Genomic DNA, 16,045 nt, shown 5'->3' with positions numbered 1-16,045 from the left:
CCATGCTTGTCACATACACACCTTGTGCTCTTCGGCAGCTCCTCGAAGGGCTCACAGTGCCAGGAGTGTGACCCCACACTTGTCACATACACACCTTGTGCTCTCAGACAGCTCCTCGAGGGGCTCACAGTGCCAGGAGTGTGACCCCACGCTCGTCACATATCAATCAATCAATCAATCAGAGCATTTGTATAGCACACTACTCACCCGGAGGGTCTCAAGGCGCTGGGGGGACGGGGTCCGCTACTGCTCGAACAGCCAGGTCTTGAGCTGCTTCCTGAAGGCGAGGTGGTCCTGGGTCAGGCGGAGGTGGGTCGGAAGGGAGTTCCAAGTCTTGGCGGCCAGGTAGGAGAAGGACCTTCCTCCTGTGGTGGCTCTTCGGATGCGGGGGACGGCGGCGAGGGCGTGGCTGGTCGATCGAAGCTGGCGTTTGGGAGCGTAGAAGTTGAGGCGGCTGTTGAGGTATCCTGGTCCTTGGTTGTGTAGGGCTTTGTGTGCGTGGGTGAGGAGCCGGAAGGTGATTCTCTTGTTGACCGGGAGCCAGTGCAGGTCTCTCAGGTGTCCGGAGATGTGGCTGCGGCGGGGGATGTCCAGGATGAGTCGTGCTGAGGTGTTCTGGATCCGCTGGAGTCTCTTCTGGAGTTTGGCGGTGGTTCCGGCATAGAGGGAGTTGCCGTAGTCCAGACGGCTGGTGACGAGGGCCTGGGTGACCGTCTTCCTGGTCTCGGTGGGGATCCACCGGAAGATCTTACGTAGCATGCGAAGGATGTTGAAGCACGAAGAGGAGACGGCGTTGACTTGTCTGGTCATGGAGAGGGAGGAGTCCAGGATGAAGCCCAGGTTGCGTGCGTGGTCAGTTGGTTTGGGTGCGCTGCCCAGGGCGGGGGGCCACCAGGAGTCGTCCCAGGCGGAGGGTGAGGATCCCAGGATGAGGACTTCCGTCTTGTCCGAGTTCAGTTTCAGGCGGCTGTTCGACATCCATTTGGCTACGTCTGTCATCCCTTCGTGCAGGTTGGCTCTGGCGGTGGCGGGGTCGTTGGTGAGGGAGAGGATCAGCTGGGTGGCGTCGGCGTAGGAGATGATGTTCAGGTTGTGCTGGCGTGCGATGGCTGCGAGGGGGCTCATGTAGACGTTGAAGAGTGTTGGGCTGAGCGAGGAGCCTTGAGGAACGCCGCAGATGACTTTGGTGGCCTCCGATCTGAACGGGGGAGGCGGACTCTCTGTGTCCTTCCGGCGAGGAAGGAGGTGATCCACTCCAGTGCCTTTTCCTGGATTCTGACGTTGCTGAGGCGCTGTACTAGGGTACGGTGGCAGACAGTGTCGAAGGCCGCGGAGAGGTCCAGGAGGATGAGGGCCGCTGTTTCTCCGTTGTCGAGCAGGGCTCGGATGTCATCGGTAGCTGCGATCAGGGCGGTCTCGGTGCTGTGGTTGTCCCGGAAGCCAGACTGCGAGATGTCGAGGGATCCGTTCGTCTCGAGGAAGGCGGCCAGTTGCTTGTTGACGGTCTTCTCGATGACTTTTGCCGGAAACGGGAGCAGCGAAATGGGGCGGTAGTTCTTGAGGTCGGTAGGGTCTGCTGATGGTTTCTTGAGTAGAGCGCTGAGTTCGGCGTGCTTACAGCTCTCCGGGAAGGTGGCGATGTCGAAGGAGGTGTTGATGATGTCCCGCAGGTGGGGTGCGATGACCACGTCGGCCTTGTTGAAGACGTGGTGAGGGCAGGGGTCTGTCGGAGATCCGGAGTGGATGGAGTTAATCGTGCGGATGGTGTCTTCGGTGCTGATCGGGGTCCAGGCGCGGAGGGTGGGGGTGGGGGGCGGTGGTTCGGTCGTGGCGTGCGTTGGTTGAGTGCTGAAGCTGTTGTGTATGTCCGCGATCTTGTTGTGGAAGTAGGAGGCGAGGGAGTTGCAGAGGTCTTGCGAAGGGGTGATGTCGTTGTTTCCGGCGTTGGGGTTGGAGAGCTCTTTCACGATGTTGAAGAGTTCCTTGCTGTTGTGTGCGTTGTTGTCCAGTCGTTCCTGGAATGCGGTTTTCTTGGTGGCGTGGATCAGCTGGTGGTGTTTTCGGGTGGCGAGCTTGAGGGCGGTCATGTTGTCCGGTGTTGGGTCTCTGCGCCAGGTTTTCTCGAGTGCTCTGCAGTTCTTCTTGGAGCTCTTGAGTTCGTCATTAAACCATGGGGCTTTCTTGCTGCCGGGTCTGCTCGGCGGGGTCTTCGGCGGGGCGAGGTCGTCTGCGCAGTCGCTGATCCATTTCGTGAGGGTGGTGGCTGCTTGGCTGGGGTTCGTTGTGCTGGTGGGAGGGTTCTTGCTCAGGGAAGTAGTGAGCTGGTCTGCCGTGATCTTGTTCCAGCTTCTGCGGGGAGCCTGTTGCTGGTGATGGTGGAGCGTGGTCCTTCTGTAGCTGAAGTGGACGCAGCTGTGGTCCGTCCATTGGAGTCCCGTGGCGTGGCTGAAGGCGATGTCCTTGCTGGAAGAGAAGATCGGGTCGAGTGTGTGTCCGGCGTAGTGGGTGGGGGTGGTCACCAGTTGCTTGAGTCCGAGGTTGGCGAGGTTGTCCAGCAGGGTGGTGGTGTTGCGGTCGTTGTTGTTCTCCAGGTGGAAGTTGAGGTCCCCGAGGAGGATGTAGTCAGCGGAGGGGAGGGCGAGCGGGCTGACGAAGTCGGCGATGTCCTCGCTGAATTGTGTGCGTGGTCCCGGGGATCTGTAGATGAGGGTGCCTCTGAGGGTGGTCTTGGGGTTGACGTGGATCTGGAAGTGCAGGTGTTCGGCGGGTGCGAGGTTGTCGTCGGTGTTGGTCGTGTTGCGGATGGTGTTCCTGTGGATGATGGCGATGCCTCCTCCTGTCTGGTTGACGCGGTCCCTCCGGATGATCTTGTAGCCGTCCGGGATGGCGATGGCGATGGCGATGGCGATGTCGGGCGCTGAGGAGGCGTTCATCCAGGTTTCCGTGAGGAAGGCGACGTCTGGGTCTGTGGTGTCGAGCAGGTTCCAGAGCTCGATGGCGTGTCTGTGGACGGAGCGGGTGTTGAGCAGGATGCACTTCAGGTGGGTGCTGCTGGAGTTCGGCTTGGTGGGTGCTGGTGTAGCGTGGGTCCGGTTGCAGGTGAACTTGCAGGAGTGGCAGCTGAAGGGTCCGTGGGTGCGTCTCGGTGTGGCTCGGTAGCAGCCCGGGGTTCGGCCGGTGTTGAGTGCGTTGAGTTCGGTGGAGTCGTAGGTTCGTCGGGTCGGCTTCCGGCGGTGGGGGCCAGGGGTCCTGGCACTGGGCACGGTCCAGGCGCGGACGGGCGCAGACGGGCTTACCTTTGGCGCACCTTCGGCGCTCAATCGGTGCTCCCGCTGCGCGCGTCCGCTGCGCGGTCGCTCTGGGGGCGTCATAAGAAGGGGGACGGGAGGGTGGGTCTGCTGGGCTGGGCGAGCGTCAGGGCCAATGGGCCTGTGGTGGGCGGGGCCGCAGGGGGCCAGCGGCGGGAAGAGTGGCGAGCGGGCGGCTCAGCTGTGGCTGGGCCGCTCGGGGGTGCTGGGGGGGCGACGGTGGCGGCAGGCAGGCAGGAGGCTGGCAAGGAGGCTGGCAATCAGGATCAGCGGGCGAGGGAGCAAGGGGGTGACCCGGCCTCATTAAAAAAGATCCAAGAACCCCTTTGTCCAACAATGTCAGGGCTACCAGCTACAAATGCCACCGAAATGTTGCAGCTGCCCACTAAGTGCTGGGCAGCTGTGGAAACTGAGCCTGGCACCAGCGGGCCTCTGGGCTCTCCTCTGGGGCTCCTAAAGAGAACAAGAGTGCCCCCAAAACAACGTTGGAGCCTCCTGGGCTCTACCTACAAGAAATGCCCCTGTGTGCATGGGAGCCACGTGGGCTCTAAAACAAATATGCCCCAAATCACGTTGGAGCCACGGGGCTCTGAACCATCAAGAAATGCCCCCATGGGTGTGGGAGCCACGTGGGCTTTAAGTTACAAAATGCCCCCTAATACACGTTGGAGCCTCATGGCCTCTAAAGTACCAGAAAAAAATGCTGCCACACTGTGGGAACGGCCCGCTGCCAACCGGGGCTGCTCTACCACCTGAAATACCCCTTCAGCGTTGGACCCTCGTGGGCTCTAGGACCAAAATGCCCGCCTGTGGGACCCACGGGACTCTCGACACAACAAATACAGCAATAGTAGTAGGAGCGGCCCTCTGACATCTGGGGCCGCTCTGGAGGTACACTTCGACGGTGCCTCGCTCAGGCACCAACCCTTCCCCTACACGGAGCCCGCACTCACCGGCTACTATGGCAGGGGCTCCTCATTGTCCGGTCCGCAGGAGAGCTCCCGCTCCTCAGACTCTCCCTCCACACTCCCCAGCTGCACTCCAGGGCTCTCCCTTGCTCTTGAGAGCCCCGGGGGAGATACGCCGGCTTCCTCTGGTCGCGTCGGGTGGAGGCGGGTTGAGCTCCCATCTTCCGACTGCACTTCCCACCGTTGCCACACAGAAGCGCGGGGTGGGCACCCGTCCGCTTCCTGTTTCGAGTAACTGCTTCAGAGGTCGTCGCAGGCAGCGCGGCGGCCCATGGGAGCGCCTCAAGGCGGTGATCCGGGTTAGGCTCCCAGTTAGAAGCAAAAGTCCCTGGCGGGGTAGGCACCCGCTAGGGGGATCTGAATAGCGGCAAGGTCCCAGGCAGGTGGGCACCGCTAGGGATTCAAACTACGGCAATTAAGCGGGGTGGGCATCCGCGCCGAAAATCACACAGGCAGGGGGATCCTCACACTGGGAAATCCCTCAAGGTAGGGATCGCCGCTATGGCGGTGCAAAAGCGCCATTTAGCAAGGGGAGGCCAGCGCTTCCCAGGCGCTGGCAGCGAAAGTCCAGAAGTCTTTCAGTAGGCAGGGGGGCAAAGGCTTGGCCCAGGGGCCAGCTCACAGGGCCCTCCAGCAGGGAGGTAGCACCCAGTGGCGGTTCCTCCTGGACCCCAGCAGCAGCAGCAGGCCTCCCTTCAAGGCAGGATCAGAGAACAACTTGCTTGGGATCACAGCCCCTTTTTATACACATTTTTCCTTTGTCTTAGGCTGCAGGGGCAGGGGGGAGAACCAGACACAGCTGGTTCAGGAGCACTTTGTTGTGCTCAGCCCCTCTCCCCATTCACAGGACAGGCTATGGACATCAGTCGCACCACAGGGGGCAGAGCCAGCATTTTGTAGGGAAGGCCCAGCCCTATTCAGGTCCCAGGTGCACTCCTCCCTCCCATCAACATGCAGAACACTCCATTCACCACCGGGGCAGACCCATCCTGACTCCTGGAGCTAGGCACACCAGCCAGCTCCAGCCAATCACAAGCCAGACAGTCAATTCACATTTACTACACAGACATGCCAACTTCTAGAAGTGGCACTTCTACACTAGACACATTAAATCTGCTGTAGTGTAGTTCCTATATTCCCAATAGGCTCTGCGCATTGGAATAACAAACGATAGTTTAGACGTAGAACTGAGGTCGACTAGGTCTCTATTGAATATGTAGACTTAATTATGAATGCCAGCTTGCTCGGAAGTCACTAGAAGCTTTCTCGAATTCACAAGAAGGGATTAGTTTCTGACAACCGCATAAGCATGACAACTTTGCTCCCCTAGCACAAGGAGGATATCTCCAGAGTCGCGGAAACAATAGATAGCTATTTCACTTAGTCAATCGTGCATGCTTAGTTTCACCAGGAGTGCAGAGAAATAGAGAGACGGGCGTTTTCAATAAAAGTGGTTATTTATTGAGCAGTCTTCTTTCTCATGCAAGAGAAGTGAATTGCCACAATTCCAATATTTGTTATAAAGTAAAGTGCGTACAGTAAAAGGAGTATTATGAAATAATACTGTACAAGCATTTATATGGTTTCTAAGCCATAAGATACTTAAAACGGATAACATACATACAATGATAAAAGTTGACTACACGTACTCAACTGGTGCTTCTAAAATACGCCTACCCCGGTGTACCTAACCTAAGCCTAGTACATGGGAAGGAGTAAATAAATTGTATTTTTAGTTAAGATAGTTTTTGCCAAGAATCTGAATCAAGAATTCTCTAAGGGTCTAATCAGCTCAGTACCTTGGTTATAGAATGAAGGAGGTCTTGTATATCTCTCTCAGGACTCGATCTCCCAGCAACCCGCAAGGGTGACAGGGAAACACTGGAGCTGGATTTCTCGGCAGGAGAAAAGACAGAGTCTCTCTCAGTACGTCAATGGGAGGGTCGGCTTCCTTCGGCACTCGTTTCAGCAGGGCGTCGGGCAAGTAGATAGCCGATCTGGACCAAACCACCGTGTGTTTTGCCAGGGCAGATGCTGGTATATTTATACCTGGAAGGTGCCGGGTTTGACGTAAGGTTGGACATAAGACGTCACTAAGAACTCGCAGTTCTTTCAGGACTCCTGGAGTTCTAGGACAAATCAATACAGAAGCAGGGGGAATTCCCGGGCTGCTGGAGGCTTGGTTTGTTTAAGAACCCGTTGTACTTTCTAGGAGTCTATGGGAGTAGCCTTGCCGTATTTGGACTGCATTGGCTATGACTTAATATGGGTAGGATTCTTATGCCTTTATAAGGATATGATTTGATATAACCAAATAAGGGCATTAATCGGGAATAATTAAATAGGGTCCTAGATTCGTCTACAAGACCCACTTCACGTATAATGTCCATCATTACTAAATACTAAGCAATTCTAAACATTTCTATGCATGTGTTTTCCAGCCCACCCCAAAATACATAAAATGCATTTGAAATGGTACATACACGAAAAAAATGAGTAATATACTGTACGTTTTGCAAGCAGTGGTATCATTCAGAAAATATATTTTTAGTGCATTGTAATCTTGACTGAATGAATCACGAAATTTACATTTATGAAATGGCTCTTAATACAGAAGAGAAGGTCGAGACCATTTTATCACATATTTATACAAGACTGTACATGTGCTAGAGTCAAAATATTGTCTCTAGAGTTTCTAAGAATAGTTCTACTTTAAGCAGAGTATCATGTGCCAAAAAGGTAAATATTTTTGGAACGGAAAAAATTATTTCGCTTTCAGGGAGAAGAGAAAAATAGTTCCAGTGTCTTTTAGAAATTCTGTTTATCAAAACTGAAGGCCGAATTCACAGTTCAGGGAATGCTGTGTGCTCGTTTTTCATAAGTTATTCTCGTTCTTAGGAGAGAACATTAACTCAGATAGGCTGGCAAAGAATTAGTCTACAACAGTTGGTTGAAAGTTGGACCAAGTCCGAAAAAGTAGAAATAGTGCTTATGTGAGAAGCATTGCCGTCATCGGTATCTAGATCAGCAATGGTACCAGAAGGTTATACCTGTGTGCTGCTTTCATCTCGTACCTCACCGCCACCTAATCGTAATGGTGAGGTCTCAACGAATGCCGTCATCAGAGTAGGTAGCCGCTGGGGACAACACGTTGCATGAGCCGTTACCGAACCAAGCAAAGTATCGATATCCATAGGTACTGCTGATGGAAGTGTGAGACAGATGTCTAACATGCATTCTTCTCCGCAGAGCAGGCATCGTAGAATAGGTAAGATGCAATCTTGCCAGATTGGTCTGAATGAAAGAAACCAGGTAGTATTCAGATATCTTAGCTGAGCCAAGCGGAGGACTTTAGTAATCCGCTCTCTGTATCGCATTGCTAGGATCGTTTCTTCCATTGTAGCCCGAGTTTTGTCTGTGACTGGACTTGCCATATCGGAGCAGAAGGAACAAAAATTTGATTCCTGCTACTAGTCCCAAGATGAGAGGCAGGCTGCCGAACACAGAGTGCACAAAATTTTTGAAGATGCTCAGGACTGCTTCAAAGGGTGCTAGCAGTCCCGAAAAAATTGTCTTAAATACATGTGCGATGCCACTGGTATCTGACATGTTTAAGATTTGGCTTAACATTTCTACAAAATGCACGGGGCGATTTGTCGATAATAATGCATATTTCTCTACTGCTGTCCTTGCAACTTGCAGATCATACGTTTCTCTAGACGAGGTTAAAGGCACAGTTGTTTGTAAAAGAATAGATTTTATTCTGCTTAAAGTATCAATTTGAATAGAAGAGATATTCAGAGAAGGCCATAATGGTGCCTCCTTGTCCGGCTTGCTGTTTGGATACAATACTTGCATACAGCATGTGACCCTGAAAGTAACGCTCACGAGATATGCCGTTCCTGGCACCATGCCACAACAGCTGTGGTCACTTATTATAACGTAACTGCCGTTGGAAAGTTGTCTTAAAAAAGGCTCTATCTGTGTAGCAGGGGTGCCGTGCAGGTGACATGAAAGGTTATTTGATGAACCTTCGCAGGCTCCATGCAAGTTAATACCTTGACACAGAAGTGTACCGCTTAGTGAATTTTTACAGTTGTTACCACTAAGAAATACCTCCTTTTCCCCTTCACTATAACATCTATGTGTATAAGGTAAATTCCAGGTTGACTTGATGTATCCTTTACCCAACCTTTCATACAGGCCCGCTGGTATATACTTATGGCAGTATTGAAAGTGAAAAGTCGTTATTGGAATTGTAATGGTACCATGTATTATCCATTCAATGACAGGTCTTTCAATGCTCAGCACCGTATAGTCTGCTCCTTTTTGTGCCAAAGAGATTTGTTTATCTGTAAGATTAGAGATAGAAAATAATGACGTTGTGTTGATTAGACGCCATGGCACGTAGCCTGAACGGAGATTGTGTAACGTCCAGCCTAACTGTCCAATAGAACGTAATTGGGACTGGCCATGTTGTAACATTAGTATATCCTGTTCTATTATATCAATAGCAGATGATACAATGCTGTCCAGTGAATAAATTCTGGAGGACAGAGTCGTTAACCCATTGTCCACTACTGACAGTGTTTTTTCCAAATTAATACGATCAATTTCTCGTATTTTTTCAGCAGTTTCAGTTTGCGTTACTTTCCAAGCTTCGTTGTAAGCAGCGTATATGAAATGTTTTTGACGCTGTTTGCGAGGTCCCAGTAAGAAATCTCGCAAGTCAGCACCTTCTTTAAGTAAAGTCAAGTGTTGCTTAATTTCAGGTAGTATATATTTTTGTAGCCATTCGAGGCATGGTTTTCCTACACTGTATGTTGTTATTATCCCTGGATGTTGTCTCTGGGAATATCTTGGGTCTGGCCTATTCTGTTTGAACCCCTGTGTTTTATTTAGGAATCTATCTTGACAGTTATTTGTGTCTGTGGGCCAGATCAACCATTTTTTCCAATCAGGATTTGTTCTGTTTTGGTGTAAAATATGGGATACGTCTATCTCCACATCTGTAGTGCTATTACTATCAGGTATGGGCTTTGGAATAGACGGTTTGTTTAAGTCTTATATGTTGGCTAGACCAAGACAGGTTGTTTGTTGAATGGTGTCATTCAGGAATATTATCTGTTCTGGGATCATGCAGACTCTGAATAATGATTCTAAACCTTGTACCTGCCAGTCTTTTGTACCCCAGACAGTTTTAGTCTCAATGTTGTTTTTCCAAAATTTAAAACCAAATGTAGACATTTTTTCATAAAATTTTTCAGAATAAATCAGTTTAGTATTTGTCAACATGTTTTTCATTCCTGTCTTATTCATAATTTTAAAATAAAACGTTTCTGGATTTGAGTTATTAAACCCTAAGAAGTATAGGAATTTCTCATAAAATGTTTTCAAACTGCCTTTTGGCGGTGTTGGACAATGCTCCCATTGATTATAAGTAAAAACATTTCTGGGATTAGCAGATTTATGCAAATAGTGATGCCCATAATGATTAAAGCAATACATTTCTTCATAATCTGATGAACCTTGTAAATAATCATGTTCTGTAAATTTTGCTGACATTTCTAAATCTGACATCATATTATTCATATTTTCAAAGTCCCAATCATCAGAGAAAGTCCTAGGTGATACAAAGTCACTTAAAGAAACCTTGAACTGGTGTGGATATTTCAAGAGTTCAACCGGGCCATAGATTTCGTAATCAGTTGTGTCCCATGCTACACCACATGACAGTTCTCTTTTTTCGATGTGAGAAGATCTGTGAGGTTTTAGAACCAAGTTTATGTTCTGACTTGCTTTGTCCATTGTACTGTATTTCCCAGCACCATGGTGCAGGGTATTAACAATGTGACGCATCTCCCAGATGCATCACATTGTAAAGCCCTGCGCCAGAAGAGGCGTACCATCGCAGGGGGAGGCGTTCCGGCGCAGGAACGCCTCCCAAAAGTGGCTGAGCGAAATCTACAAGATTTCGCTCAGTCACTTTTGGGCCCATGCTGCGTCCAAACCCTGCATGTGCTTGAAGCAGGTGTAAGGATTGACGCAGCATTGTACACATAGGCCCCCCCTGATCATTGCTGGAGCTGCGTCGCGCTTGCGACGCAACTCAAGCAATGCGCCGCTATTACGGCACAGATGCGTCACGCATCTGTGCCGTTTTTGCCCCATGGTGCGCCGCATTGTAAATGCGGCGCATCATGGGTGGCGGAGGCGTGGCACACAATTACTGGCGCATCCTTGCCGATATGCAGGGATGCGCCAGTAATTGTAAATCTGCCCCTTCGTTTTTAACAGACTATTCACATTTGTAAGAGCCCTTTTAAGGGATAAATATGTTTCTATACCAAACCACTTTTCGAGTTCACTCACTTCTCTCCTGCCGGTGCTTTGTAGTCAGTCTTCCTGTTCTCTGCCCTCGTTTGCGCCGCCGCTGCTGTCCTCCGTGGTCTTGCTGCCTCTTTTTGGGTCCCACAACCACCCATGCACAAACCTGTTCTATAACCGCACTGTCCATTAAAGCATATAAAACGTGGCCAGGTAAGTGTGAGCCCAGCGCACTGTTGGCCAAATACTGACATTAGTCTTTTTTCTATCTTTTCAAAGTCCTTCCTATCCTCTGTTAATTGTACCTTCCTGACTTTGGGCCAGATTCACAGAACTAACTTAAGACAAAATCCTAAACGTACTACTATTTTGGTATTCACAGAATGCACTTACTACTTTTGGTATTCACAGAAGTTAGGATTTTGTCTTAAGTCTGTCTTAAGTCTGTCTTAAGACAAACTTAAGACAAAATCCTAACTTCTGTGAATACCAAAAGTAGTAAGTTTAGGATGTTGTCTTAAGTTAGTTCTGTGAATCGGGCCCTGCATAGCTTCCGAGCCTCGAGGCTGCTCATCTACGGAGTAATCTCTCTCTCTGCTTATGACTTTTCTCTTTTATTTCTGGCAACATGGTGAATCGTTAATCAGTATTACACCTCGGGCGAGACATGCCTGCTCTCACATAGGATCAGTATTGTTAAACAGCTGAGAAATGCTGCTGTCCGTATGTCATGGCTAAGGTAGCCCGACAGAAACACGTGTGTATTTCCAACCTATTCTTGAATTGCCGATGCTTGTATCAATTCAGTGTTGCAACAGTGCCGCAAAATGCATTTTAAAAAACGGGTTGACCAATACAGTTACTCATATTATCGCAGCGTGGATGAAAATGGAGACTTGCTTATTTTTCTTTCTTCTTCATTCTCTCCCATTTGGCGCTTATCATCCAACCGCTCTACCCTTTTAGCCTATGGCGCCTACACCCGCCCCTGCCTCCCCTGTGCCGAGCTACTGCTAGAAAATTTCTCAGCTCTGGAATCTCGGCAAAAGCTGGAAACGCGTAACAAGCAGGGCTTTAAGTGGGCCGGGTCTCAAGGGGACTGAGCACCGGCAGTTTTTTTCAGGGGGCCTCGAAACGGGTCTCTATCGGGCTCTGTTTTGAGCCCTGGAACAGGCGGGCCGTTTTTTCCCCCGGACTGCAGTGACAGCTGCTACTGCAGTCTGGAAAAAAGTGTCAGGGTGCCAGAGCCCGATAGAGACCCGTTTCGAGACAGCAGGCACACCGATGTGCGCTGCCCACACTGCTCACTTCTCAACTAGTGGAGAAGTGACGATATGACGTCACACCAGGTGAGCGTTGTGGGGGAAGGGAAATCCTTAAAGAGAGTCATTTTCTCTCTGGATTTCCCTTCTCTTTTTGAAACTCAGGAGCAGCAACATTGGGTTAGGGTCACCAGGGCTTTAAGTGGAAGTGTTTTCAATATTATATGTAACACGTAATAGTTGCTGCTTATTTATCTTATGCAACTAATAACCATTGACAAAGCCAATACTCCTGACTTGTTGTAGGTATGATGTTACTTGTTGTATCTTATATCTGGATGCAATGACAGAAACAGCAAAATACATGTTGGGCGGCTCACTTTGCTAAGCACCGATTTTGAACATAAGTGTTTTAAAGCCACGCCCCGAATTACATTGGCCACGCCCCTTTGAGAGACCCCCCAATTTTTTCATCCCACTTAAAGCCCTGGCAACAAGCATTAAAGAAATATTTTTTTTAATCTGTCTTGTGGTTTGTTTCTGATGCCTGGAGACATGCACGTTAGAAGCCGACAATATGACTAATTTTGTTTATTTTCCTGCCATGCATAATCCACATGCCTGGCATGACGCACAGCTTGCTGTATGATGGGGAACATTATCATGTGTCGGAAATGTATGTTGCTATTCAATGGTTATTTATTAACTTTAATCAGCCAACACATTGGTTAAGACTTTGGTTATGAGTGACTTTTATTGACGAGTGCAGAGCAGGAGCTAGTCTCAAGGCTTTATTGTTAACTACTGCAATACCTTGTTTTGATTGTTTTCTATGCAGCCGTAAACGCTGATCTTTAATAAGGGATCAAACAGTGCATTTCTAGTCAGCCTGAGACTTGCTACCTATCACGTTTTTTACACTAGTGCACCATGTTTAATAACACTGAAGGACAGATTTTCTGTCGAGGTCCAGATTTTCTGGTTCATCAGTGGATTTGAGTTTGGGAAAAAACATTAAACTCAATCATTTGTATAGTGCGCTTATCACCCAGGGAAGGGCATTAAAAAAGTTGTACATCCCATCATACTCCACAACACAAAATACCATTCCACATAATTACACCCCATGCCACATAAATCCAGTACACTCAATACAACATAATTACTATCCACGTCATTCCACTGCACACTATGCCACGTAATTCCACTCCACAATGCCATGCCACACAATTACACAACAAAAAAATCCAATCCAACCCACATATTTCCACTTCAGATCACATACATGCACTCCATAACAATTTACAATGCCAATGGCTCTAACTCAAACAAATGCGAGACCTATTGCATTTCCAATGCTTGTTAGGGGCAGGTAGTGGTCCCTGGGAGCACTGCCTGCCCTTAAAAAATATTTTCCAACATTCCCACTAAGGGGAAAGGGTCCCCTGGGGACCCCTTCCTGTTTGCGACTCCATTTCCACCCTCTTAAAGAGGGTGGTAATTTGCGAGTATTTTGCGCCCACAATTGCAGTCGCAAAACATTGCTACATGGCTTTGCGGTCGTTATTAGGAAATGAACGCCCCTTCCTAATAGCGAGTTGCAAAACCTATTTAGCGAGTTGCAAATAAATTGCGACTCAGTAAATAGGCTTTGTACATGGCCCTGTAGGTTTTTACATGCGCAAACGGGTCGTACATCTGGCCCGGTGTGTGCCAAAAGGGAGAGGATGTGGCCTAAGGACTAGAACTGCCGACCTTTGAGATAGGGAACCAGGTTCGAGTTTCCTATCATTCTGGGAAAATCACTGAAACTTCCCACGCCTACTAAAAATGAATGTGCCCTTGTGTAAGGTAACCGGTGCTCATTTAAAACCGCTCCAATAGCTTCGGGTCGAGTTCGCGCTACAGAAATCTGAAAACAAAAAAAACTGCCACGGACTGAGGCAGGCGAATGCCGCTTATCTTACACCTGGCTCTGACGTCACCGCAGTCAGAGTTAGCACCCTACCCTCCAAACACCAACATAAATACCTTTCTCTACAGAGCCCCAAAAATTAAAAGCACATGTTTATTGATAGACTCTGTTGAGCCTTGAACTGGCAAATGGCCTCTTGCCTGCAGAAGCAGGCGTTCCTAGCACAGAGGCCAAGGAGTGAATGGGCATGCAGACAGTTAGTGTAAGTACGCCCAGGAATGACAGACGAGGGATGGAATGGAATGAAGTGGGGGGGGGGGGGGGAGGGTCCCCGCACTTCATCAGGCGCTGTTGTTCTCGCAGGGAGAGTTCAAAGGTTGAAAGTTTAAGGCACCTTCAAACAGGCACCCCCAAGCCCCGCGCGCGCGCGCAAGTGGCGTCAACATATAGCCCAGGGGAGGAAGAGGCCTGCAGACTGCCCAAACCATCCCATAAACCAATGCAGGCCGTCTCGGCCGAGAGGCCCTGTAATGAATGGGAATGCGGGTGAATTGGTCCTATTTCAACAAACAGCGTTGTCAGAGATGCCAAGGAATGGATGGGCAAGCAGATTACGCCTTCTACCGGTCTGCTCGCTTGGGCTTGTGGGACAGCGTAGCGCAGTGTGAGGAAACGTGTCTGGGGGGATGTTAAGCTCCGGTGCACCTGGCTGAAAAGCTAAAAGCGTTGAATACACACCCTACACGTATCTGTGAGCTCTTGTAGTTTGGGCCCACCCTTCCCCGTACTTGGGTGGGCTCCCTCTCCAAGACCCCCTGTCTCAACCTTCCCTTATACTAGGGTGGGCTCCCCCCCCACCCCCCCAGGACCTCCAGTCCTGGGCCCTCGCAGCTCAAGCAGGGGCTCCAGGTGCCCAGGTGTTGCTGAGTCCCAGCGCGCCCTCACCTACCCTGTGCTCCTCGGCAGCCTCCTGGGCGGGAACGACGGCGTGGCCCCGGTGCTCCCTGGACCGGTCGCACACCACGCAGATGGGGGTCCGGTCCGTGGTGCAGAACATGAGCAGCCGCTCCCCGTGGGCCCCGCACAGGTGTCTGTCCGGCTCCGGGAGGCCTCTCACCCTCTCCACGAGATTCCCCAGCTGCCTGTTGGGGCGCAGGAGGCTCCAGGGGGCCACGGCCCTGCACTCGGGGCAGGGGAAGCCCTGCTGCCCCCCTCTGGACTGGGTGATGCAGGGGCGGCAGAAGTTGTGTCCACACTCGAGGGCCACGGGGTCCCGGAAGAGGCCCAGGCAGATGGAGCAGGTGGCCTCGTCCCTCAGGGCCTGGAGCTGGGCCGCCGTCGCCATGGCCGGGAAGTCCAGGAGGTAAGTTTCGTTTCTGACGTGCTGGGTGTGTCCTCCTGCGAACACGTCTGACTCGTGTCTGTGTGTCCAGACTGGGAGTGTCCCTGCCCCGCCCATCCACCGACCCAGGGACACCTGAAGGGTACTCGGGCCCCTGCCCCGCCCAGGCACCGACCCAGGGACACCTGAAAGGCTCTGGGGCCCCTGCCCCGCCCAGGCACCGACCCAGGGACACCTGAAGGTTCTGGGGCCCCTCCTCCTATTATCAGCACCGACCCAGGGACACCTGAAGGGTTCTGGGGCCCCTCCTCCTATTATCAACACCGACCCAGGGACACCTGAAGGTTCTGGGGCCCCTCCTCCTATTACCAGCACCGACCCAGGGACACCTGAAGGTTCTGGGGCCCCTCCTCCTATTATCAGCACCGACCCAGGGACACCTGAAGGGTTCTGGGGCCCCTCCTCCTATTATCAGCACCGACCCAGGGACACCTGAAGGGTACTCGGGCCCCTGCCCCGCCCAGGCACCGACCCAGGGACACCTGAAAGGCTCTGGGGCCCCTGCCCCGCCCAGGCACCGACCCAGGGACACCTGAAGGTTCTGGGGCCCCTCCTCCTATTATCAGCACCGACCCAGGGACACCTGAAGGGTTCTGGGGCCCCTCCTCCTATTATCAACACCGACCCAGGGACACCTGAAGGTTCTGGGGCCCCTCCTCCTATTACCAGCACCGACCCAGGGACACCTGAAGGTTCTGGGGCCCCTCCTCCTATTATCAGCACCGACCCAGGGACACCTGAAGGGTTCTGGGGCCCCTCCTCCTATTATCAACACCGACCCAGGGACACCTGATGAGTTCTGGGGCCCCTCCTATTATCAGCACCGACCCAGGGACACCTGAAGGGTTCTGGGGCCCCTACTC

At 51.2% G+C, this 16,045-nt stretch overlaps 1 protein-coding gene across 1 annotated transcript in view; it reads right to left on the bottom strand.

Annotated features, from left to right (window-relative positions):
- The window catches only part of LOC144767623 (E3 ubiquitin-protein ligase TRIM11-like), a 178,074-nt gene extending 162,877 nt beyond the window's left edge, over positions 1-15,197 (bottom strand). Inside the window, exon 1 of the mRNA XM_078651028.1 lies at positions 14,730-15,197. Within this exon, the coding sequence (XP_078507154.1) occupies positions 14,730-15,125 (396 nt within the window). The 5' untranslated portion in view covers positions 15,126-15,197. The remainder of the gene's footprint in view (positions 1-14,729) is intronic.
- Between the last annotated feature and the right edge of the window lie 848 nt (positions 15,198-16,045).

Source organism: Lissotriton helveticus, chromosome 1_1 (assembly GCF_964261635.1).
Source record: "Lissotriton helveticus chromosome 1_1, aLisHel1.1, whole genome shotgun sequence".
In the NCBI taxonomy this organism is placed as follows: Eukaryota; Metazoa; Chordata; class Amphibia; order Caudata; family Salamandridae; genus Lissotriton; species Lissotriton helveticus.
Note: the sequence above shows the minus strand (reverse complement) of the source record. Positions and strands in the feature narration are given on the sequence as shown.